Genomic DNA, 24,491 nt, shown 5'->3' with positions numbered 1-24,491 from the left:
ACAAGATCCTTGTTACAGCATATTTTATTATTATTGTTTAGTTATTTACAATCTGTATATTATTAATTAACATTATGATTAAAACTATTTTGTAGATAATATGATGGGACGTCTTATATCTATATGTATGAATTCATTTACACCGCATCTCCTAATCTCCTTATTATGGTAAAATATTCGTAGAGAATGTTTTTCTTCAATTTCTTTATATCGTATTATCATACTGATTTTCTCAAAAAAAGAATAACTTTATATTATAATCAAAGACACAAATTAGCGGTAACTGGGAAAAGTTAAGAAACAAAATTTAAGAATTTCAAATTAGTAATGAACTACTTCAAGATTGGTATATGAACTTGACATTAAAAGGAAAAACTACAAAGATGCGATTGATAATTTAGCTCAGATTAATTCAGTTTAACTGTATTTTTTTTTTTCTTTTCACCAAATTAACGACAATTTGGCCGACCAACAATTGAACGACATGTACACCATGCTATCAATTTTAGAATAGTTCAGTAGCCATCTTAAAATTCTTGTTTAAATTATCAATATCTTGTTCAACTTCTAACACAGCAAACAGAAGCTATAATAATGATATTACATTGTTTGTTGGTGAGAGAAAGAAGGAAACAATGGATGTAATATTTAGATTTGAAAAAAGTAATACCATATAGCTGAAATTTCTTCTCATATTCACCAATAGATTCTTTGTCGTCAGGAAATGCAGTTCCTGGCGTTCCCGACTTATTAATCTGTGTTGAAAATGTCAATGAGTTTCTGGTAAATGTGGTAACCTATCCTTCTGCAAATATATCTGCCTCCACTTCATCAGTGGCAAATGTACTAGAAAGCAGAATACAGCTCGTTGACGAGGATGAAATCTAGTTCTATATTACATTCAAAGTGGGAATGACATCTGGAAATTATGGGACCATGATTTATTCATTTAAGTCGTGCATATTATATATCAGGATTTATTGTTACTATAGATCAAAATTGAGACCAAGCAAGCTTCGCACATCGAAATGTATCAAGTTATTGTTGTGAAAAAAAATATGCCCAATTTATTGCAAATATGCAACTGTGCACAGGAAATACGAAATGATGACTATGTATAAGATATTTTAACTTTCTATGTATTGTCGAATGAAAAGATTGGTAAAATTGGTCATGTTCTGTTTTTAGCTTCATTGCGAAACACGATCGCTGTTATATGAACGTCTGAAGCTTGGCAGGACAGACATTGTTGGGAACATCTTATTGTTAGCATAAGTTTATCGTATATACAACACAGAATTCTATTTTATCTACAAGTCGTTCCACCAATTTTGATACAGTTTTGTACGTCAGAGGTATCTGCGATTTTTTTATGACTTGAAGTAAGTATCAACTTGCACAGTAACAAACAAATCGCCGATATATTGTGGTAAAAACGGAAGTGTCATAATTGGTCAAACGTCCGCTATGTTAAGTTATTAGAATTGATATAAGTCAATAAATACATGCAAGGCGAAGTAAAACGAGCGATGAAACTAGGATAAAATGTCAGTTTAGTACCATATCTGATCCATTTCCATGAAGTACAAATTATTTTTTTTTTTTTTCGTTATAGGTTTCTTATAAATATGTAACAGACCTCTGCTGCCTAGAGTGTATCGATTCACAACTTAAGCAAGCTTCAGAAGCTTGGTATATTTGCAAGTATTTCTTACTTGTCGTATCAATATCTTTTATGCTCAGTAATTGGTACACTTTGAATAACTTTGTGAACGAGTTTGAAATACTTATCTTTACATCGTAGTCATCGATCAAATCTTAAATTATTGTTTTAACTTCTCATTACCTTTTTAAGTGGTGGGAATTCATAAAATTCACAAAAGATTTCATAGTCACCTGCCGCTGTTTTTCTGTCCTACTGAGTCTCGTTTTCTTTCAAAATTTGTGACTACTCGACTCTCATTATTCACGTATCTTTTCCTTCTCCAATCTATTGAACATTATTGATACACACACGTACATACTATTCTATGATAATAGTAAAAATGAATGAACCATAGATTCAACAATTATATTGAAAAATCCAAGCAGATCTAATATTGGAACAAGGCAAGTTATTTAGAGAATAAACCATACCAAAATGGAAAAATAATTTATGATACGATTAAGGTGAATATTTGTACACAAGAGAATTTTACTTCAGGGCAGTATTTATACTCAGAATTTATTCTGATGATATTAGGTGATCAGAGACATATTATAACATTCGGTAAATATAACACGCAATGTATCAATATCAGTCTTTATCTTTACCAGCAGCAGGTAACAAGGGGAAGGGGAGACTCATTAACTATTAATAAGTTTTTGGATATATGTTTACCAATTATATTTGCCTCTACTCTTTTTGTTATGTGTTTTTCAATGGTTGTTTTATTCGTTATATTTTGGCGAGACTGCAACACAGTCTCGAGGCAAACGATTATTTTCTGACTAAACCAACGAGTCCTCGATTCATAAGTTTTGGTTTAAGTAGCTTATTAACTTGAAGCGACGCCGATTGTTGATTCCTTTCAACAGATTTCATCGACGATGTTTCCCTTGTAGCTATTCCCTGTCGCTTGAATGATTCCTGCTTGGCACCTCTGCGCAAAAGACAGCACCTCACACACCATCTATTTATTTCTAGGAGAGAGAGAGGGATTGCGGCCGGATTTTAATTTGCGAACATAAAATTGTAAAGCTTAATCAATTAGAAAATGCAGTATATTGTTTAGAAAACATAATGATAATTGATTCAGTCAATTCTTTGAGACGGTAAAAGAATAAACTCGCCAGGATAAATTTTAGTAATTCAAAATATGGATCGGTTGTGTGATGTTTGTAACTGTTGAAGCCTTCAAGCCAGTAACAATGATGAGCATCTTTGTATTATGTAAACGTTTTCACATGGTTCCGTTTCATTTGAATTTCTTGTTCAATTTTTCACAATGTTATTTATGTTTTGCCACTGAGTCCCGCAGTTCAAAATATCAAGAGTGCACACGCTTTGTTTTGATGTTTGTTACATTGAGTGGTGGTCGGGCTTATTTCCAAAACCTCTGTTCAGGCGATACTGCGTTTAGTGTTGAATAAAAATGTGCAATGAAAGTGTTTGTACATCACCATTTTATCTTATTATTGTTACCATGCTGGTGATGAACAGAAAATTATAAATAATGTGAAATTGCCTAAAATTTATTCTCAGCCTGAAATAGATGTGTTTGCTATTTGAATTGAGTTCAAAAATAACATGGACTAGACCCATCATTTTTTAGTGTACAAAATTGCAGTGCGTACAAACCAATAGATGAAATAACGCAAACCAAGTAAGAACAAGCTAGACCATAAGTCTGATCGCGATTTAATTTTCATACTGCATTACAGCAAGTGCGAATTCGTGGTCCGACCGACTGGATAATGAGGATAGAATCATTATCCTCATCTGATTCAAGAACTGAACGTTGAGAAGTGATCAATAGTTTCTATACTTACAAATAACGTGTGAGATCCTCAACGTCCACCAGCATTGAATCCTGTTCCATGTGCAAATCATCTCGCCTAAGCAATCCTTCCACAAGCGCCTCATTCAGAGCAGCTATACGTGCGTGCAAATCATTGGCAACCACTTGGAGTTGTGCAACGTTAAGCTCCGTTAACAACACTCGAGACAACCTACGTCGCTCATCTCCCAGCTGAACGCCAACCTAATGTGATAAAATAAGTTGGTGAGATTTTTTCTAACTTTTGTGTGCGATTTATGAAACTCAAATAAAAACGTAAATTTCTGGTTCAAACATCCCGATGCGGTATTCAGATAAGCATTGAAAAATCCCAATAACTAAATTTGATATGATTCCTTGACTCTGGAGGCTTATATTATTAAAATTTTGTGACAAAAAAATTTTATAAGTTTAAGTAAATTATGTAGTGGCACTACAAAATTTTTTACCTTTTCAAGACTAGATCGGACCATTTCTGTTATCGGACTTTGTTTGAGTCTTTGTCTTTCTACTTCCATTTGCATGTGAGCCATCTCCTTTGCTTGGGCCAGTGCCATTCTGGCTTCAGTTTGTAATCTTGCTTGTCTTGCAAAAAAGTCAGCTTCGTCGACTGGCGCAGTTGCGTCGACTCTCAATGGTGGAAGACTCAGTACTTGTGGTCGAGTAACCGGCGCTCGTATTTCCGATGATATGGGACCAGGAGTTGTGTCAGCTTCCGAAACTGGCGATTCTGTATCCGAAGATGTGTCATTCATAAAGCAAATCTGAAGATTCATTCCTAGAAAAATCAAATTGCGAATAACTTGACACTGGTTTTCATTTTTCCTTTTTTTTTGAAAAATATATGTTGACCTTCATTCTGAGCTACTGTAAAAACGCGGACGCTTTAAGAAAAAATTTCAGGCAATTTCGAAAGTATTCTGATTACTTCAGAAAGAGCGTAGAAGTATATCAGAATCTAACAGTTCATAAATATTATACCGTAAAACTATTAGTAAATTTGGTTGAATTATACGTAAATTACTCTGTAAGATTTCTATCAAAAATCTGAACTTCTTTTCTGTTAAAAAGAAAACATTTTCAGAGGCTTTTTAGAAATTGGAGAAAAGTTTTAAATTGATGTTTCTATCAGTGTATCCGCATTATTACTATTATAATTTGAGCTGACATTTTCGTTCATGGTATCTCAGTAATAAATGTTCTCAGTTGTACATTATTTGGTACTGGATTCCTGAAACCATTAATTTTCTTTTTTCATTCAATTCCTGATACTGACCACTCTGAAGGCGTGACTGCAAGCTGGGCTTGCGGCCTCGTTCAGATCTGAGATCTTCAGCATCCGGTCCCATGGCCAACCGCCTTCTGATTTCCTCTCTATCATTTCTTCGCTAGAAGTAAAATTGCACAAAAATATTTTGTACACTTATTTGCAATAACTGTTTATAATTTGTCTGTTTTTTTTTTTTTTATAAGTTTCTCACTCAATCGAACCTGGGGGGAAACGAATGGATTTCCTTGGACGAGCCTATCGAAACGTGCAACGAGATCTTCCTTATCTCTGTCTTTGGGGTCAGGATTTCGGCCAGCTGCTACCGCCTGTACGACTTCGGCGACTCGCTCGTCTTCCTGAATTATGTACATCAAGTCTGAGATGTCGTCGATCATGTTTTAAACGTTAAATACGATATTCAACTAACTCAGGCATTAAGTTATGCCTTTGACACAATTTATCAGGATTTACTCATTGACTGCGGCCCGAAATTTTACCACACACTGCGTAGAAACGATACAATTAAATAAGAATACGTACACGCATAGGTACAATCTCTAATATTCTTTCCTTCTTTTTCGCTATCCTTTAATCGATTGGGTTGAACTTAGTAAGATAGTGCAAGTTTTTGTTTACACATTTTTTTTGTTTAACGTTTATCTCTAATTAGTAACATTTTGAAACTGTAGCCAATTAATCGTATTATCTAAGAACAATAATTTGTTTTACAAATCATTACGTATCGCTGCTCACACATATTTACCCATCATTTTACAGGTTAAATTTCATGATTAAATCGGTCCAATGAAAACATAAAAGTACCTAATTTTCATGTAATTATTAGCAATGTATTCATTGGTTGGATATCGGCAAGATAGACGGTTGAAAAATAATATAGGTTCGTTTACGATCCGCACATTTCGTTTAATAATTTCGAATAACCTCAGTGCACCATTTTTTGACAGCCATGAAAAATAGCGGGTGCTTTTTGTCGTCCGCTATGAAGATGAACCCAGGAACGGACAGATTAGACAGAGGGTGAACCATACCGACCTTATCCCTAAATAAAAACAAAAGAGTACGAAGTACGGAAGAAAACAAATGAATGGGGGGAGGGGGGATCGCAATGTATTTGCACCGTGCAACACCGTGTAACGTACGATTGTCATTTGTCTGAGAGTTGTCAGTTTCAATGGTTTGAATTGAAGAAGGAAGATTAATATGGGTATAAGCGGTGCGTTGACTGAAGATATAATGCTTCAGTCAATGACCGACCGGTGAGACAAAATTCACGTTCAATGTTATGATTAACGAGCACTGGTGTTTAAGTGAGATATCCGACTGATCGACAGTTGTCTCACGTTTGTGCATGTCGCGTCATTTTCGATTTCATTTGAAGTAAAACTTCTTTTCTCTGATAGCAACAGACTTTTGTTTTTTTGGACGTGCAGTGAAGTGAGTTGACTACGCGAGTGATGTGATTCGAAGAGGCTGAAGTTTGTAACGTTAACGTAACGAAGCCACTGTAACAAATGATCACTGTGCAATTTCCGAATGACTTTCAAGAAGTTAGCTTTTCAAAATACGTGGAAGTATGTTTTGTATATCATGGTTTACTAAATTTAAAACGATCCTGAAGATGCGAAGTAACGATTTCTCCGAAACGTGCATCATTACATGCAGTAACGTTACTAAACTTCGTCTTCGTGTAAAATACACAGGTGTCAGTTCACTTAACTACGCAATTGTGTATAATAACAACCCACTCGAGGAATATAATGTAATTCCTGCTTTTTTTTCTATTTTGAGCATTCATTGCGTTTCTATTATTTATTTATTATTAGTCGATGACGCGAAATCAGAATTCCCGCAGAGTGTTGAAAACTCTTTTTTCATTTTTCTGATAACAAAAATTATTTCCCACAAATTATCGTTCTAATCGTAATTAGTACATTTTCGATAGCTATCCGTTCTATAAACCAGTCGGAAAAAGGAAAGAAAAGCTTTATAAATAAATTTTTAAAGCGTAAGTTTTCATCCGACCAGCAGTCCTAAATTAGGATGATGCATGCCTGACATTCGTAAGATAATTAAATGATCGTCAACACGTGACTTTAATAATTAACTGGGAAACTAAATGGATAAATCAAATCAAGGAATAGATTGAGTATTAATGGCTGTAATGACTGTAATGAAATCGGTTTAATGTGTTAATTTTTGTAGCTAAATTCTTTGCTATTACAATATAATATTATGTACAAATATCTATGTGATATGCATGAATGAATTACTTACAAGATCAAACTCTTTGATGTCATAATACGTGAACGTATACAAGTCTGCAACAAATCGCGAATCTTTTTTATAATGTCTTCGGGATTCAAGGGTAGTTCCCATATTTAATCAGGTGAAAATTATTTATGTTATAGTATAAACAATAATCCAGTCTGTTAAAGTATTTTACGATTACACGATCAGCGATCACTTGAGTCGTAAGACAGTATTGTTAATATTACTATTATTGTTGTTGTTATTATTGGTATTAGACGCAGGCTAATTTCATAACAAATAATCAATTCAGTATTCAATCCCAGCGTGTCGTAGCAAAGATAATCACCGTGATTACAAGTATATATGTGTATTACAGATCGCGATCCTAGTCTTCGAGAGAGTAAAAAAACGGACCTGCCACTAACTCGGGGAAGACTAGACTGGCGGAGGATCGTTCTTTAAAGGTAAGAAATGTCCCCACAACTTCTTTCTTGGAGTAAAATACGCTTCTAAACTGGATAGTGAAAGTCTACAAAGGAACTCGTTGAGCCTGCGTCAGGCTCTGTGTCTACTGCACCGTGCAATTTACACGTGTACATGTATACAACAGTGTGTGTGAGTATACAGGCGAGAGTAATTTGATTTAATTTCGAGAGGGTTCCTCATGTACCTGTTTCAGTACAAGTACCTAGACGAAGAAGAAACGCGGAATTTATACACCGAGGTTTTAATATCTTCGAACACCGCGAATGTATGAATTATTCGACTATCGTGAGAAGTAAGAGCTGCTTTATTTTTTGCCGCAGAGTTAAAAGCGGGGTTTCTTCTTTTTCTCTCCAGAACTGTGTTAACATCAGCTCTAACTTTCCTCAAGCGTATTGCAATAATTCTGCCTCATGTCCCTGTTTAAAGTTTTTAATAATATTAAGCGAACTTGAGATTGATTTAATCACGATTATAGGCTTACTATAATTTTTATTATACGTGTTGTTTTCTAACTATGCAGCGTCGGCTACGTCAATATAGGTATACCTATAGTGAAATATATTTGTACAGCGATCATTACTCGTGATTTTAACGGTTGGTTAATCATGTGCCAATTGTAATGCTGAATCACCGTCAGTATTATTCTTCATCTCCGTTTCCCGTCCTCAATTTTCAACTACGATCGATATGATACATGCATTTTAAATAGATATCAAAGAGATCACCGGTCCGTTGAAATACTTTCGGACATGATAAATATTTGTTCGATTTTTTATATTGTCTTGTAAGTTCACCGCAGGGTATGAAAGTTTATAATCGACACATATTATTTGAAACACGTGCTCCACACTTTTTTACTGCTACTTTTTCTTAGCGCACTCTTACCTTGTCTATGTACCTATAAAATGCGGAGATACGATTTCAGTTTATTTCGGTACTTTCAAATTGTGACGGACGCGCTATCGCAAATGATTTTGGCCTTCTGATTCATAGTTATATATATTGTGGAAAATGTCGATCGGGGTGGGGTAGAAATTCCGAATTTGAAAAGATACGAAAGCGCCAAATTTCGAATTATATGGTAGCGAAACTTGAAGTAAGGAAATCAAACTTTTACGAAACAACAAAGTTTCGAATGGTCGGAAACCCGACGGCTCAAAGTTCCGAAAATTCAAGTCACGATAGAGCAAAATTCCGAAAAATAAGATTTCGACGGCGTATAATTCCGAAAATTAAAATATACTCACAGAGTATAGTTCACTCATCGATTGGGTGTAAAAAATCAGAAAAACTAAAAATACTTTTCACTTTCGGAACTTTGACTTGTCGGACTTGGAGCGTCGGGTTTCGGACCATTCGAAACTTTGATGTTTCGTCAAAATTTGATTTCTTTGCTTTAAGTTTCGTCACCAAAGAATTCGAAATTTGACGCTTTCGTAACTTTTCAAATTCGGAATTTCAAACCAACCCCGATCGACGTTTTCCACAATATTAATAACAGTTACGTATAATTTTCACCAAACATAAAGCTTCTACATGGTTATTTAATATAGGTTGTGTAAAGCTATATTGAGTTTGAATCGATTCTCTTACATTAATACTCCAATTGAAAGTGTTACCAAAGAAAAGAAAAGAAAAAAAAATGGGTAAAAATCAAACATCCACTTCGAGATCGTGTCCATACAGCAATTCAAGTGGTCAGTTTTGTAATTTATATTAACAATGACAATACAACGCAACGGCTATCACGTGTATACTGATATAATCGAGTGAAAATGTACAACGTATTGATACGAATGCAGATCAATAAGAAAGAAACGTCTAACCTCAGTATAGTACATTGGTGCCTTCATCAGAAATTGATAAAGGGGGTCATTTTCGTCGATTAATTCCATCATCATTGTCATATCGACGTTTGAATGTCTCAAGAATTACGTAAAACTTGGTAACAAACATTGACGATTATATTTACGAACTGCCAGATATCATCTATCCGTGCATAATTTATATCGATACGTATATGCGGTGTGCAGATGAGGAGAAATCGCACATATTATACATGATCTATAGTATGAATAAATTCAATTGCGATCTAGATCAGTCCAACCGCTATTACATCCCAACACTGTCACCAACACGCACTACTTACAATCACAAAACTTTTCCACTTGTCGCTTCGTAAGACTGTTTAGCAGTTACAGTTTTATAAATTTTTTCAACCTGCAATTGACCCCGACTGTATTCGAATCGGTAAAGATCGGTGCCTGTTAATCATAGTTTGTATCAGGAACGGACAAACATAGCAAAGATAAGAAAACCGTCACTTAGAGATTTGAAACTGCAGATGTTGGTCGACGGGATATCTTCAAGCTGCCGGTCTAGTGTATCAATTTACGGATACTTTATACGTATGTACAGGTTTACCTGCACCTACAGCAACGTATGACTAAATCACTATTGACCAACTTGTACCGATTGAATTAAATCGAATGCAAGTTTTATGTCAGATTTACAGCAGTTTGGGGTACTTGACACCGTAATATTATTGTTTCATTCCGTCAATACCGCGGCCTGACGCTCCTACGCGACATGCGAAGGCACCGGTCTATATTATACTCTTATCAGTTACCTGTACTCGTTACGTTCCCACACAAACAGTGCCGCTCTAAAGACCGTAAGAACCCACAGGCATCCAAATGGTACAAAATATTTGTCCAAAATTTTTAGTTTTCATTGTACCATTTGATTAATTCTCTCTTGTGCGTTTCAACTTTTCTTATTCATTGTTAGAGACGTTTTGTAACGTCGTTAGAACTTTATTCGATGTGTTATACGCGAAAAGCCATTCCTCTTGACTATGGTAAAAAAAAAGTGTGTGTTTGTTCAGAATCACGTATTTTTTATTTTAAACTTCAGGTTTTGATTTTCAGATTCTGAACCACTTCGAAGCACGATTGAATAATTATGAATCATAATACCGATCCTCATTTTATCCGATTTCAGAAGCGATTGTAAAGTTCGTTTTATCTAACGGGTGTCCGTTGGGCCCTTGATGATAGACGGTACTGCGGGTTGTGCGGGAGGTTATAGCCCGCGATTTAATATTGCATATCAGTACCCGCGGTAGCAGCGCCAGTTTCGATATCTGAGAACTGGAACACGGGCGGACTGTCGCCTGTTTTTAAAGTAAAATTAATTCTGATTCGCCGACACAGTTTCGACAGGCTCCGTTCGAGTTGTTTAAAGCAAAGAGGTAAAAGTAACAAAAAATCAGTGGGAAACCGAGACAATATTTCAGCAAGGATTATAAGACAAGGATTCAATCTTCGATTTAACTGTAATTTAAGAAATTCGTATGAGGCATGTATAAACGATATGTCGTGTAAATAATAAACTGAGGATATATTTTAAATCAATTATACAAAATTTTGCATAAAAATAAAAAAAAATTGGCTACAGTAGCGGTATAGTTTTCTCTCTCGTATTTCACTTCTGAAACTGCACACTGATTCAACAATTAATTATAATTCTGTCACGACATACCTGAGACGCAGTTTTTCCGATCGTGATACCGGAAAGATCTAAATCCTTAGGTCGTATGGCGGGTCGGTGTCTAGACATTACCGGATGCATTTCTTTGCTCGTACCACGGTTGTCGCTCTGCGATAAAACTCGTTACCAAAAATGGACGAAAAATGGTGCACGTTTCGTTGAATAAAACTGCCGCTTAGTCGATCTTCGGAAATGATACGTGTTGAATTTCAAATCGTCGATCCATCAACGTCAAACGAACGGACAAGAAGGATACGCTCTATAGCGTACGCAATGGAAGAATTCAAAGTAGCAATTGGAGTATGTAACTTCTACCGGCGTACTTGTACAAAACGTTTACGCAGCGATGCGTCATTTGACCGTTGAATCAAATCGTCGGAATACCGGCACTATCGCCATATGATGCACAAGGAAAACAGTCGCTTTACACATTCGTGAGTGGAAGAACCTCGAACACAAGTAGAGCCATCGTTCTTCGCAATCATCCCCGAGTGTCAGAGTTTATCAATTTGTACGTAATGCGTATTTGGCACGAGCGCGATATTATATTTGCATATCCGTGAATCTTCGTCGATGCAAATTCGATTATGAACAGATGTATTTTATTTGTCATACATATTTATTCGTAATGATTTCATTACTTACGACTGAATTTCTATTGTTACAATGTTATCGTTGATGCGGTGTAACCGCGATTGCGTTATACTTAGCGCCGGATGTATATCCACGTATTTCCTTTGGCTTTGTAACGTTAAGTGATAAACGCACTATTGACGTCAATTGAGGAAAAAAATCTTTCTTTTTTTAAATTATGGAAGTTTGAAACGATCGTGCAGGGACCTTCTTCACTTATCTTTTAAGCGTAAAACGACCCGATCTACTTTTTCCTGATGCACGATATTGTAGGTAAACGCGCGATTCAACGTACGTATAATTGTACGAGCTTTCTGTTGGTCAAATAAAAAAAATAGTTTCTCTGATCCGGAACTTGAGTTGTTTGAAAAAATATTTGCAAAATTAGCGGATAGAAAAGATGGAATTAGTGTAGATCTCGCGTGAAACGCGATTATTGAAAAACAATTTTTCGCGCGTATAACAATATTATACTCGATTCGTAGACGCGCGTATACGTATGTCAATTAGTCGCGTTGCCGTAACAGGCGGCTTCTGAACTTATGATTAGTTGTATACAGTAGGGTACTGAATACGTTTAACAGCTGTTACGCAGTGACGATGACGTATTATTAATTAATAACGCGGAAAGGCGCGGCTGCTGGTTAACCTCGGCCGAAACCTGGACCCCGACTGAATCTTCTCAGCAAGGTTCCGGAGTCTGTGGAGACGTCTCTGGTCCAGGAGCAGATATGAGTTAGAAGTGGGTACTCGACGTAATCGCGATCGACGCCTCCGCCTCCGCGTGCATCAATATCGCGGTGCGGCCGACTCGGAACTCGAAATTGCGGTCGTAAGTATACCGAATATACCTGGGGCGTTACACGCCAACTCACTAAACGGTTGACTCTGACATTTTTTTAATTTTACCAACGATTTTTCGTACGTTAGTACGATATCTGAAGAGCTTGGAAAAAAAATTTCGAATTTTTTTAATAACTCGTCATTACCCTGTGTGTGTTTTAAACCTATCTCAAAAACACTCAAATTGTATGTATGAAACAAGAAAAAAATCATCTTGTTTCCGAAACGAACCATTTTCACGCAAGATTCAGAGTGGGACCTCGTTTTTTTTTTATTTTTGTACTTGTTAAAAATCTATTATAACACATACCGCATCTACGGTTTGATTGCTGCTTTTTTTTTTTTTATTACTTCTCCGGTTATAAAATACACTCACGATTTGCTTCAAAATTTTTAATAGTAGATTTGTAACAGGTATGATAATACAACAAACGGTTATAAAAATTTTTAAAGATGATTTTAAAAACATTAGAAAAGGACGAGGTCCCACTTTGAATCTTGCATAAAAATCACTGATTTCGGAAACCAAATGTTTTTCTTTTTTGTTTCATAAAAATCAATTTGGATGTTTTTCGGATGGGTTTAAAAAATCATAGGGTAAACACGAATGATTAAAAACGGTCGAGAAATTTTTTTCGAAGCTTCCCACGGGTCGCTCTAACGTAGAAAAAATTTTTAGTGAAATTGAAAAATATCATGGTCAACCGTTTACTGAGTTGGCGTGGAATGCCTCACCTATACAGTACACGTGCATGTACGAGACGCTCCAGATGCATCGGGAATTCCGATAACGGGAATAAAGGGGATAACAAATCCTCGACAGGAGATATGAAAGAAGCGTGCAACCCTGCAGTGACACTGACACTGCCGGATGCTGCGAGGAAGATACTCGCGACTGCCGGGTACATTATACAGGTATTATTATAGGTATATGAGTACCTGTAAGGCGATGGCTTCTATTCGGTCAAAGCGCATGCGGCCCCCGATTAGGACCGACGAATCTGTGCCGACCCTTTTGGAATTGTGGGGCAACCCGGCCATAAAAACTAAGTACCTCGGTTTTATGTGCTACCACGCAGGGATTTTTTCAAGGTATCTTTTATACGCGCACGTATAAGAACAGATGTTTTGTGATATTGATATATGATATCGTTGTATTGAAATATTTTATTGATCTTTTTAACGTTGGGTGCAGATTCAAAAAAGTTTTGCAAATCTTTTTCACTCGTATATATGTATATATATAAAATTACAAATTTCTTTATCAGGATAGATTCAATTGACAAGCAAATTCCCCTTATTGCATCGAAAGAAAATAAAACAAGGCAGATACAATTGAGCCGATCTCCGTATCAAGAAAACGTGAAGCTCGTGGTTTCTCAATTAGGTAGTACTTTGTTACAGGCAGAAGTTGGTCACGGTAATTGCTAACCCCAGGTCGTTTTGAGTGAGAAAACTGAAAAATTTTTGTTTTTACATCTGCATAATGTGATTTTTTCACTCACCCTGCGTTCCTCTTCACGCGCAGCTCGCAGGTGAGACTCAATGGCGTCCAAATCTATCTTTGGCATTGCCGTCTCAATGTTGTAGACATCGAAACCTCCTGTAAATGGGAATGAAAATAAAGTAAACTTGAAGGAAAAGGAAAATAGGAAAAAATACGTTTAGAGGAGCTCCATGATTCGACAGTAAATTTCTGAAATAAATTTTGCTTGATAGGAAAGAAAATGAAAGATATAGGTGAAGGATTTTTCAATCAAAACTATTAATGCAAATTGTCTAATCATTCTACTTATATTTAATTCAGTCGTAAAATTTGAACGCTGCAACAATAAATGAATTTCAGCGACTTTAGCAGCGCTGAACAATCCACAGAATAAACGAGGGATATTTCAGCTCTCCGTTTTACCGGTGACTTAATCATGCTGATGTTGATAAAACAATGATCTTCAGAATAAAAAAGGAATATTTCAGCTCCCCGTTTTACCGGCGATTTAATCATGCCGACGTTGATAAAACAGAAAAGTTCGACGTTTAGAGGCGCGTGAAGTTGAACGGAATTAATTACTTAATGTGCGGTGGGGTAATTTCGTTTCTCTATGACTGATCGTGAAATTTTAACCGTCACTCCGGAGAAAATTGGGTAATTTAGAGCGACCTACTTTCTGCACGCATCGTGAGTTTTAGGCCTCGGACGAAGTATCACAAACATGCAGGGGTGTGTTTTATTTGCTACAAAAGTTGCAGGAGAGAATGAGGGAAATTGAATTTCAGCCGAGTTCAACATTCAGGGCCAACTTATAAACGCGCAGCTCATAATTCAGCAACCGTTTTCGATGCCGTATTCAAATGTTGAAGACTTGTAGAAAACCACAACACTCACTTTACATCAACTTTTCAAGAGTTTACGGACATTCCAAGCTCACCTGGACCACCGACGTCGGGATCAGCGCGACGTTTGTCGGGTCGTCTCTGGGGTTGATTAGCGTGATTTTGCTGCCGCCTCCTCGCCTGGTTCCTGGCCATTTTCTCCTTCTTCCTGGCGTCGATCGGCGTCTCGGGAAGATCCCTGTCGATCAGCTTGTTCGTGTCCTCCCTCGGGACGAGATTGTCTTTTATGAGATTGTTGTCTCCGCCAAGGGCGACTCGGCAGGGCGGCGATATCTCGACGGAATCCATGAGGACGACGTCCGGCACCGGCTGAACGTATTTCTCGAGATCGACACCGATGTCTCGCCCGATGCTGGAGAGCAGGTCGATCTCTTCTAGCTTCGTGTACGGCGTCAAGTCCGAATAGCTTTCCGAGTCTGTGTTCGTTTCCGAGTCGTCGTTTTGACCACCGTTACGCAAATTAGGCGCTGTTGCCGGCTGATTTCCTATCTTGGAACAATCGGGTAGAGGCAATTTCTTTGCCTCTCTTATCAGATCGATGTATTCGACCGTCGCCTCTTCTTGCTGGTGGGAAACGGAGAATCATTAAATGGCGACAAAAAATTGAATCGAGAGTAAGAAGTTTGTTGGGTGCGAAAATCGATATACTATCTATTAATCTCATTACGAGATATTCGTACATCGAATTATTATATACCAGATTAGAAAATTATGGTATTATATAAACTAGAGCTTGGATATCGATGCTTCATTTCAAATCGCATAAAAGTTGTTAAAAATTTAGTACCTGAGTTCGATTGATTTCACACTAAATACGATGGCTGATTTTATTCAGAAAACTAATTTCTACAGATTGACTTAAGCATTGTTTTTTCATCACGTTACACCGATATTGATTAAAATCAAAAAATAGCAATGTTAAATAGATTTCTGAAAGAAAAAAAATCTGCTTCGGTGACTTTTGTAGAAAATGATAATCTGAATAAAATGAAACATATTAGAAGAAAATTGAACAAATTTAACGGCTTCTCAACCATTTTGCAGCGATTCGAAACGAAGCATTGATATGTAAACTTTTGTTTACAATTTCGTTGGTATCTATTTTTACCACGCTTTTTACAATATTTTGAAAAAGATCTCCGTAGCTCGTGAATGAAATAATATGACAACAACTTAACGTACGACCATCGCGTCACAAAATTAACGAAAAGAATAGATTCTTGGCCAACCAATCTCCTACAAACTGCAATTTCGCGTTACAGTCTTTGAAAAATCAAATTATATTACCTCTCCGACTTCGCTGGATTTTCCGGAGTCAGGTATCTGTTCGATTTCCGGAAATTGGAGAGTTTCTTTGACAGCGGTTGTAAGCTCTACAACTTCGACTTCGACGGCTAGCTCGCGGGCTTTTCTTTCTACGACGACAGCCTCGCAAAGATCGGATGTTGGCTGATCTACCGTGTCGGCAAGCCCTTCGCTCGGCTCCAAATCAGTTTGATGCGTCTCCGCTTCGATTACGGAGTTAACGTTCACTTCCGGTACCAGTGAGACGACTTGGCCAGAACGCGAGACCTCGACACTCTTTACGTAATTTATGCACTTTACCGAGGACGGGAGGGCCGATTCGTAGAGTGAATTTACTGTCTGGAAAACCAAATTTCCACATAGTGCTAATTAATTATTAACCTTCTTTGAATCAGACGCGGTTCGGACAGAAAATGTTCACGCTTCCTAATTCTAAATAAAGGATTGTAGCTGCAGCTTTGCGGATTAGATAATTGATTAACTCACAGAACACTGTTTTCAAAATATAATCTGGAATTAATCGGCATGGTTGTATAGTTGCAATTTTGTTTCGCAGTATCTGTTCAGAAATTGTCGATTGATGTGTTGGGTAGACAGTTAATCGTTGACGAGAATACCAATTTGAACTTTTCGTTTGTTGAAGTTTGGACATGCTGATTGTTAGCGTCAGTAGGAGTGGAAACGAATGTTTCTCAATGGTAAAATTTTGTTCACTCATTGAGATTGGTTGAGGATAGAAAGTGGGAGAATTGTTTAACAGGTTGGATTGGTCAAGAAAATTTAGGAGGGATGTAAGGGGCAAGTTTGTCATAAATTTTGGATTCGGAGAAGAGGTGATCAGGGGATAGTTTTTACGGTTATCTTTGAACGCGATAGAAATAATAGATGAAAAAGTGCTGCAAACTCACACATGGAGTGTAATGATTATGGCCATTTATTGAAATCTGACAAATGTGCTCGTGCGTTTCTTTTCCTCTTTCTATTAATTGAACACGAGAAATGCTCAGCGAGTTCGATACTCACGTGAATATTGAACTTGGGTTTCTCGTAGATGAACTTCCGGTCGGATTGTTGCCCCTGAAGATGATTAACGCTACCTCCGATCAAGTTCTCGTCGGTATTATTATTGTACTGGTTATTGTTGAGGTTGCAAGTTAGTTTCGAGACTTCGTAAGCCTCGAGCTCGTCCTCCGTGAGGTCTGTGTCGGAAAGCAGGGAGGTCGCGAGGTGTTGAAATCCGGGATAATTCGGGTTGACGATACCTCTGCAACGCGTCGGCAGATTTCCTTCCTCCGACCAATCCGACCACTCGGAAGGAGTCAATTCGTGGGATGAATCCTCGACGGAATTACGCCCTGTAATTTTATAGAAATGAAACGTAGCGGGACGGTCGAAAAAGGAACCTCCGCTGCGACTGACTGTGTAAAGTCACACTTGGACACGGATAAATTGTTAATTAATTTAATTAGTTTAACGATCGCGTCGCCGTCACTCGGCTAGCTGGTTGCGTAATACCGAATCATAACGCTGAGCCGATTAATCACGCGAGGCGACGTTGGCGGACGCGAATTCGGCAACTTTTTACCATTGTGATCAGAAGAGACTTCATTTAAAAATTTATACGGGTAAAATCGACGCGGAATCAACGACGAAATAATCGGACACAGATTTTTGACGGTTCATCCTACCTTCGTAGTCGGCCAAACTCTCGGCAGAGCTGCTCTGGTAAAGCCTTGATGCCGTCAAATTGTTGTTAATATTGTTCCGCCCATTGGAATGATTCACCGTGACATTATTCGAGATATTCTGAACTCCAACGTTTTGCGCAGCCGGCCACGTGCCGCCCTCCTGTGACGATCTCAACTCCTGAAATTCTTGCAAGCTGAACGCGGTCGTTCTGTCGTTACAGTTTTCTATCTCCTCGGAATTCGACGAGGCGCTTATCTCGCTTTGTTGAAGCTGACTGCAAGATTAAAAGTACGAAATTTGAAACAAGATCACAATTTTTTACCTAAAACAGACTCGACAAAAATCCTGATCATGGGTTGCATTCGCTCGTTCCAACTGTCAATTCCAACATATTGCAGGTACCTACTCGGTGAAAGAAAATTAAAACATCAATCGTTCGAAAGTGCAATGTTGCTTGGAAAAGGATTCTTTAACGGTGTTTTAGATTTAGAGAAATAGATGCATACCTTCAGGGTGTGAAATGAATTTCCTACTTACTTATTGTTCAATCCTTGATGCATGGGCAACGATACGACAGAATCCTTTAACCGCATTGCGAAATTGCTCTGTAACAGAAATAAAAAACAAGAATCAGAGGTGACAATGAAACATTTTTCATACTTTAGCGACACACGTCACTGCAGTGAAAAACAAACGACGCGATAAAATATTCACAAGATGGGTATGTGTACAAACGCGACTACGACGCAGATCGAAACCGTACCATCGTCAGGCGATCTTCCGTAATAAAAAACAATTTAAAAACTTTTTTAGAGGTATAAAAAAATCAGCGCAGAAAACCCGACTTCCTCTTCCCGCAGCGTTTTCCTCTTCCTTAAAATAATCACCCTCGTAGAATCGGAGCCGAAAGGGAGCAACGCTAGTTCGGCGTGTCTTGACGTTGGAATTCCATTCGAACGGGGTAGTTTTCGATCGGAATAATACCACCCGGAGTTTTTACGGCTAGTCGAGATAAATTCGCGAAGAGGGGGAGGGGGGCGGGGGGATTCGGGGCGAATAAATCGCGGTAAAATTAAGGAGAGAACGACTCTGTTTGACACTTACCCACCATCTTCGGTCCAAAGGTCGCGCGCGCACAACCCGACTGTTCCCGGCAGCTTATCGACCTCCAACCAACACCCTGGACGCTAGCCAAAGGCGCCGGAACCGGAGGGCGAGGGATGCGAGGACGGGGGGTGGGGGAGCAGGAAAGGGGGAAGTTGCGCGTGTGGGTGAGCCCCGCAGAACTCTTTTCGAGAGTCAAGAGTCAATCTCAAAGAACACCCTAACGACGGGTACGCGCCGAATAATTGATACGCGAGGAGGACTCGGAGGAGAACGAGGAACGGAACGAGTTAAGAGGTCCTTGCGGAAGCTGCTGCGTGCTGACGGCGGAAGGGTTGAACAGACCTGCACCACCCCATCCCCCCACCCTCCCCCCTACCGACGTTTCTCTGTTCCGTTCCTTTTTCAGCAGAGGGATAATTGCGAAAAGAGTAAGAAAAAAAGAAATAAACACTAACGGCTGCCAGGGATAATAACAGCTTGTGCGTGTTACGTACCCCGTGGTGGAGGTTCCACCAGCCTTGGAAGAATATGGGACGGAAAGCTTTCGCGGATCGATACAAACTTCTGTACCCGCGTGACGTCAAGCACACAGTGTGTGGGAGGAATTCTTCGAGGGTCGCAGAATGACGGTGGATTCCGGGGGGGGGGGGGGGGGGGGGGGGTGCACCGATGGGGAAAATGCGGTGCAGGATGGTCAAGAATTTGATTAATAAAAGGGGGCCAGGAATTCGGCTGAAGAAATTGCCGGTATGCGATGTATATTTGCGAACCGATTGTTTGGAAAAATTTGGAGATATGTATAATGGGGATTGGTGTTGACGGTGATGAACGAAGATAACAGACATTTCTTTTTTCTTTACAAAAGGAAAGAGCCGGGAAATTTGTCAGGATATACGGAGGTTCGAGTCCCGATGTATGTACATACCGTACACGTTGTAGAAGCGAGTGGCTGTGGTCGCTACAGATTATTATTATTATTATAACGAGGTTGCGGGATCGCAAAAACAGATAATAGAATTCACTTGCATGGAATGTTTGGTAGGATACATGTATCAATTCGTTTCATTTGAATCTATAAGAATGATCGTAAAGGTGTATGAAAGAACCGGTATATGGTATCGAGTGATAATGGTACATACATGATTTTGAACTTATTGGTTCACCGTTCCGCATATTTATTCGAGGCATGGTATGTACAAAATTATTCACCTGAATTAGCACATCATTGATTAAACGGCACTCGTAAAATATGCGCGTCACTGTCGCGTGTTACGATTGGTTTCGAAGTGCGTGACGTAGTCGAGGTCATTTGACCGGTTGAACGACACAAATGTATACACAACCTTCAGGAACTCGATCCCGCAACTTTGAAATATGAATATTTCCATGCCTGGCAGACTCGCAAACCATTCTTCTCGGGTTTATCGTGTCACATGCATGCATTGTACCTTATAAATATCGTGTACTACGATCTCATTTCAGAAAGGTCCATGAATCACTGTGATAGCGTAAATCGCTGAATTAAGTGGTTAAGCTTGTTTAACACGTTTTTATGAAGCCGTAGTGAAATATTTTTGTGTGCATAATTATGTTTGGAATTATCGATTTCCCAGAGGGTTAAGCCGGTGGTCTGCGATCGCGAAATATCCACACATATATTCTCACTTATCCGGCAGTTTGAACAATTTTAGTGATTATTTTCGAATAAGTATAATTTTCATATCATCAAAAATAAATCAGTCTTAAAATGTGTGCAAAATCTCGGGTGTTTTGAAAATCGTAACTCAAAAAATAGACCTTTATTAATTGCTGTGGTCGGTAAAAAAACAGTTCCATGATAATTTCCTGACACCATCACGACAAACATTCGTTTCTACAGAATTGAAAAACAGTCTTGTTCGTTTCAAGGTTCAAATCGGTTACGAAAAAACGTTACAGATGTGGTAAGGAACGTATTATAGGCGCAAAAATAATTTGAGATGTTAAAAATTTGTCGTTCAATTTATCCTTACGCATTACGCAGTCTCGTCGATACTCTTCGCCCATTCGGGGGAAGTTCCTACGTACCGTGGGGAAAAAAAAGCGCGCCGCTCACCTTGGGGAAGGTCAATATATTCAAAATGGCGTCGGGGGTGCTCCAAGGCCGGAGCACGGTGAAATTCTGTAAGGTCGTCGAAGATCATGAATCGGGTTTACCGGATTCAAAATCAGCCGGAAAACAGGAAAAAATTGGAACTGACGTATGTTCGAGTGTTCAAAGACCGGCAGCCCTGAAGGGCGATAATCTATAATGTAGAAATTCCATTCACCAGCTTTCACGTCGCGACCTCATTTGCGGAAATTTATTACCCCTCCTGACCTTTCCTGAGGAGAATCTAGTCCTGCGCAAAATTAATGCCTTGCCTTTGCTTGCGTGGTAAATATACGGATATACCTATCATGCATGCATATGTAATCACAGGGTTGGTAGGTGATATAAGTCACATTTCGCAATGTCTGTCCCTTGCCGAGCCAATTTCTTTCACTGCATTTCAACCACCGTTGACTATGTGTGAACATTTTATTGTTGCCAGTTGTAAGTATATTGTAAAGACAAACAAAAAATATGGGATGCAAGTGAATCGGCTTAGTTTTTCGAACCGGTCAAAATAGCGTAGATCGAAATTTTGCAAGACCCTTGAACCCAAAGATGATTGTGGTATAATTTCAATTAGCATGACTGTTGTAAACTCACTTTTTGAAATTCACTTATCGTTGAGTTTTACCGCTAATAGCTCTGTAATTAACAAGTCTGTAATTCCTATAATTATCAGAGGCTACACAGCACTTTTTTCCCCAATCGTGACACACCTCACCCTCTGAAAACGAATGTGGCTTCAGCCAATTACGTAATACGAGAGTAGGTACAGTACATGTACGTGGTTCTAGTTAGCGTGCAAGTATATCAGCGCACACATAACTAATAATAAAAGTGATTATTACTACATCGATATAAGCGAATAACGAGTGGGACAAATTTTTTCTACCACGCCAGTTCAGCCGCAGAGCTTTTATTTCTTCCGTGCTCATTAGTCCCTTATGATTAGCGTTCCCCAAATGTTATATTTTAGGGATTTATCGCTTCGGATGAGTATTATTCCAGGGTTCGGGACGGGGAGCCCCGACGTCGCGACGCTGAAGTCATTGATCGTGGGAGCGACAGGAGCGGCTAAACGAGGGGGCGGAATGCGTTAGTTATACCTTTTCTAAAAAGGCATTCCTAGTTTGAGTTCCAAAACTGTAAAACGCTGAGGGCGCACATTAGGCTTCGTGCACAAGTCGCGAGGGCTGCCAACTCACGATCGCTATAAAGTATAAAGAACACGTGTACCTTTTACGTTGTTTTACCAACTTTATTATAAGTTTATGTCTGTGACATTCTGATGTGCTTATGCAACCAGGTTTTAATTCGTGGCATTTCGTCATGCGATATTGCATAAGTGTTTTGGAAAATATACATAAAATTGAATAAAGACGTAGAGAAGTAATGTCGATCTATATTTTTGTCTGCGAATGTACACACTATATGATCTTACTAATTGACAGTTAACGAGATTGCGCAGTCAAAAATCATTACTTGTTTCCTTTAATAATGAAAGAAAAAAGGCTCAAATTACAAACAAGAGCTTAGATATCGATTATATATTTAAAATCGCTTTAAAACGGTAAAAAATTGAGTAGTCTCTGCCAATTTCACTCTGCGACGAGTCATTTTACTCAGAAGATTGTTCTTTACCATCTCATCGTGACATTTTTTTAATATTGCACTGGTATTGAGTTTCACCAACGAATAGCAGTACTGAATCGACTGTATAGAGAAAAAAAAATTTGGATTGGTAAATTTGTGAAAATCAATTTTCCAAACGAAATGAGCTGTCGCGGAGTGAAATTGAACATTTTCACTAAATTTTTTACCGTTTTTAAACAGCTGAGAATAAAAAACTTATATTTATCATTCTTAGGTTATAATTTTGGTCTTTTTGCTTCGCATTTCTTGAGCAAATACCGTAGCTTAAAAATGTATTAATTTGATAAACACTTGACGTGCAACCATCTTGTGACAAATTGCCAAAAAAGTATTGATTCTCAACTGTACTCAACTATCTCAAGCCAGCTAAGTATAACTTTTCGACGGATGCTTGAAGAAAAGAACCCGAAAAAGACGGTGGTGGGCCGCAGTGTCTCTTATACTTTTATACGGCACTGTATCGGCTTCGGATAATTGATCGGTTGAAAGATGAGTGCAAATGGAAGACGAGCAATTTGAATGAATGAAGGAAATAAGACCACAAAACGAATTTTCGGCTCATGCAATATTACAATTAAGGGAGAAGAAAAAACTAGATCCGCGTAACTATGTGCACCACATGTTTTCTTACATAGCAAAAATATGGCAATTCCGTATTTCCAAAGATAGAAACATCGTCGGTGTTCTTAAAATATCAGTGGTAGTGATATATGATTATGCTAAAAAAAATGCTACAACTGGGAGCTAAAACTACGATATCCGGTTTATGTCACCAGGCAATTTTCTACCAACGATTCAAGAACATACCTCCTAGTATATTCTATAAACCCACGTTGTGCACACGTTGCACGCAGATTGAAAATCAATTGGATATATTCACCTGTGTGAAATCTGTTCGAAACTAAATTGTAATGTAAAAGCATAGGAGTGACAATGAATAGGAAAAGAATCGTTTAAATTTTATCCACTTACCCTAATGTTCCGGTTCTATCTTTGACTCGTTCCGACGAAATGAAGAAAAAGTAAAAAGAAAGCACCAGATTCCGTGCGGAATTAACACGCTCGCCGCATACCAAGGATGAAGAATAACACGGGAACGGCTTGACTGTATACGCGTAACGATTTAGACGTGGGACGCTATTGTATTACTAATGCATAGACCGGTCGTTTGATTATTAAACTTTACTCTCAGAGGGGTTCTAAATTCACGCCTTTCCAGGATACACACTGTGTCCGGTCCTCCGAATTTCGCTCCCCTTGACGTATTTTCTCGCAAACCCCGGCGACTCGTGAATTTAATGCGCTTGCGCGTCGCACCCGTTTTTCTCGGGGTTCCCTGTACCAAGTCTGAATCCACCGACCACTCTGTACTACTCCGTGTCATTCCACAGCACCCTTAATCATTCATCCGTTCAGTAGATACCAGCTCGCGAAATCGGATCAGTTTCTTACATTTTTTTAGAAATTTTTCCCGAACACAGGGTGAAATTTTCATGAAACTAGTTTTTCTTTCTTTAATTTCAACCGACGTGATTTAAGCTAAAAGTCATTCAAGGACAAAAGAGTAGAACCCATATGACAGAAATTATACTTCTTTAAGCATCGTGCAAAGAAAAGA

At 38.4% G+C, this 24,491-nt stretch overlaps 1 protein-coding gene and 1 long non-coding RNA gene across 9 annotated transcripts; one reads left to right on the top strand and one right to left on the bottom strand.

The window, feature by feature from the left end:
* Positions 1-6: 6 nt before the first annotated feature.
* LOC107226438 (schwannomin-interacting protein 1 homolog) lies at positions 7-24,187 on the bottom strand. 8 transcript variants are annotated; one of them, XM_046732115.1, is made up of 12 exons: positions 23,846-24,187; positions 18,517-18,584; positions 17,979-18,253; positions 17,314-17,645; positions 16,273-16,629; positions 15,021-15,549; positions 14,100-14,197; positions 5,031-5,165; positions 4,816-4,927; positions 3,989-4,317; positions 3,532-3,743; positions 7-2,642 (listed from the first exon to the last, which is right to left on the bottom strand). In XM_046732115.1, the coding sequence occupies exons 2-12, from the start codon at positions 18,570-18,572 to the stop codon at positions 2,480-2,482; spliced, it is 2,598 nt and encodes an 865-aa protein (XP_046588071.1). In that variant the 5' UTR covers positions 18,573-18,584; positions 23,846-24,187; the 3' UTR covers positions 7-2,479. The 8 variants fall into 8 exon arrangements, with proteins under 8 accessions (XP_046588071.1, XP_046588072.1, XP_046588070.1 ...); XM_046732116.1 differs by lacking the exon at positions 23,846-24,187 and adding an exon at positions 19,084-19,213; XM_046732114.1 differs by lacking the exon at positions 23,846-24,187 and adding an exon at positions 18,743-19,072.
* Positions 5,944-19,177, top strand: LOC124293065. The gene is made up of 3 exons (XR_006902974.1): positions 5,944-6,589; positions 7,457-7,544; positions 19,104-19,177. It is a non-coding gene; the product is annotated as an uncharacterized LOC124293065 (long non-coding RNA).
* Positions 24,188-24,491: the final 304 nt, after the last annotated feature.

The sequence above is a fragment of the Neodiprion lecontei genome, chromosome 2, assembly GCF_021901455.1.
Source record: "Neodiprion lecontei isolate iyNeoLeco1 chromosome 2, iyNeoLeco1.1, whole genome shotgun sequence".
Lineage (NCBI taxonomy): Eukaryota > Metazoa > Arthropoda > Insecta > Hymenoptera > Diprionidae > Neodiprion > Neodiprion lecontei.
The sequence above is the reverse complement of the archived record's forward strand: the minus strand, read 5'-3'. Positions and strand labels throughout refer to the sequence as shown.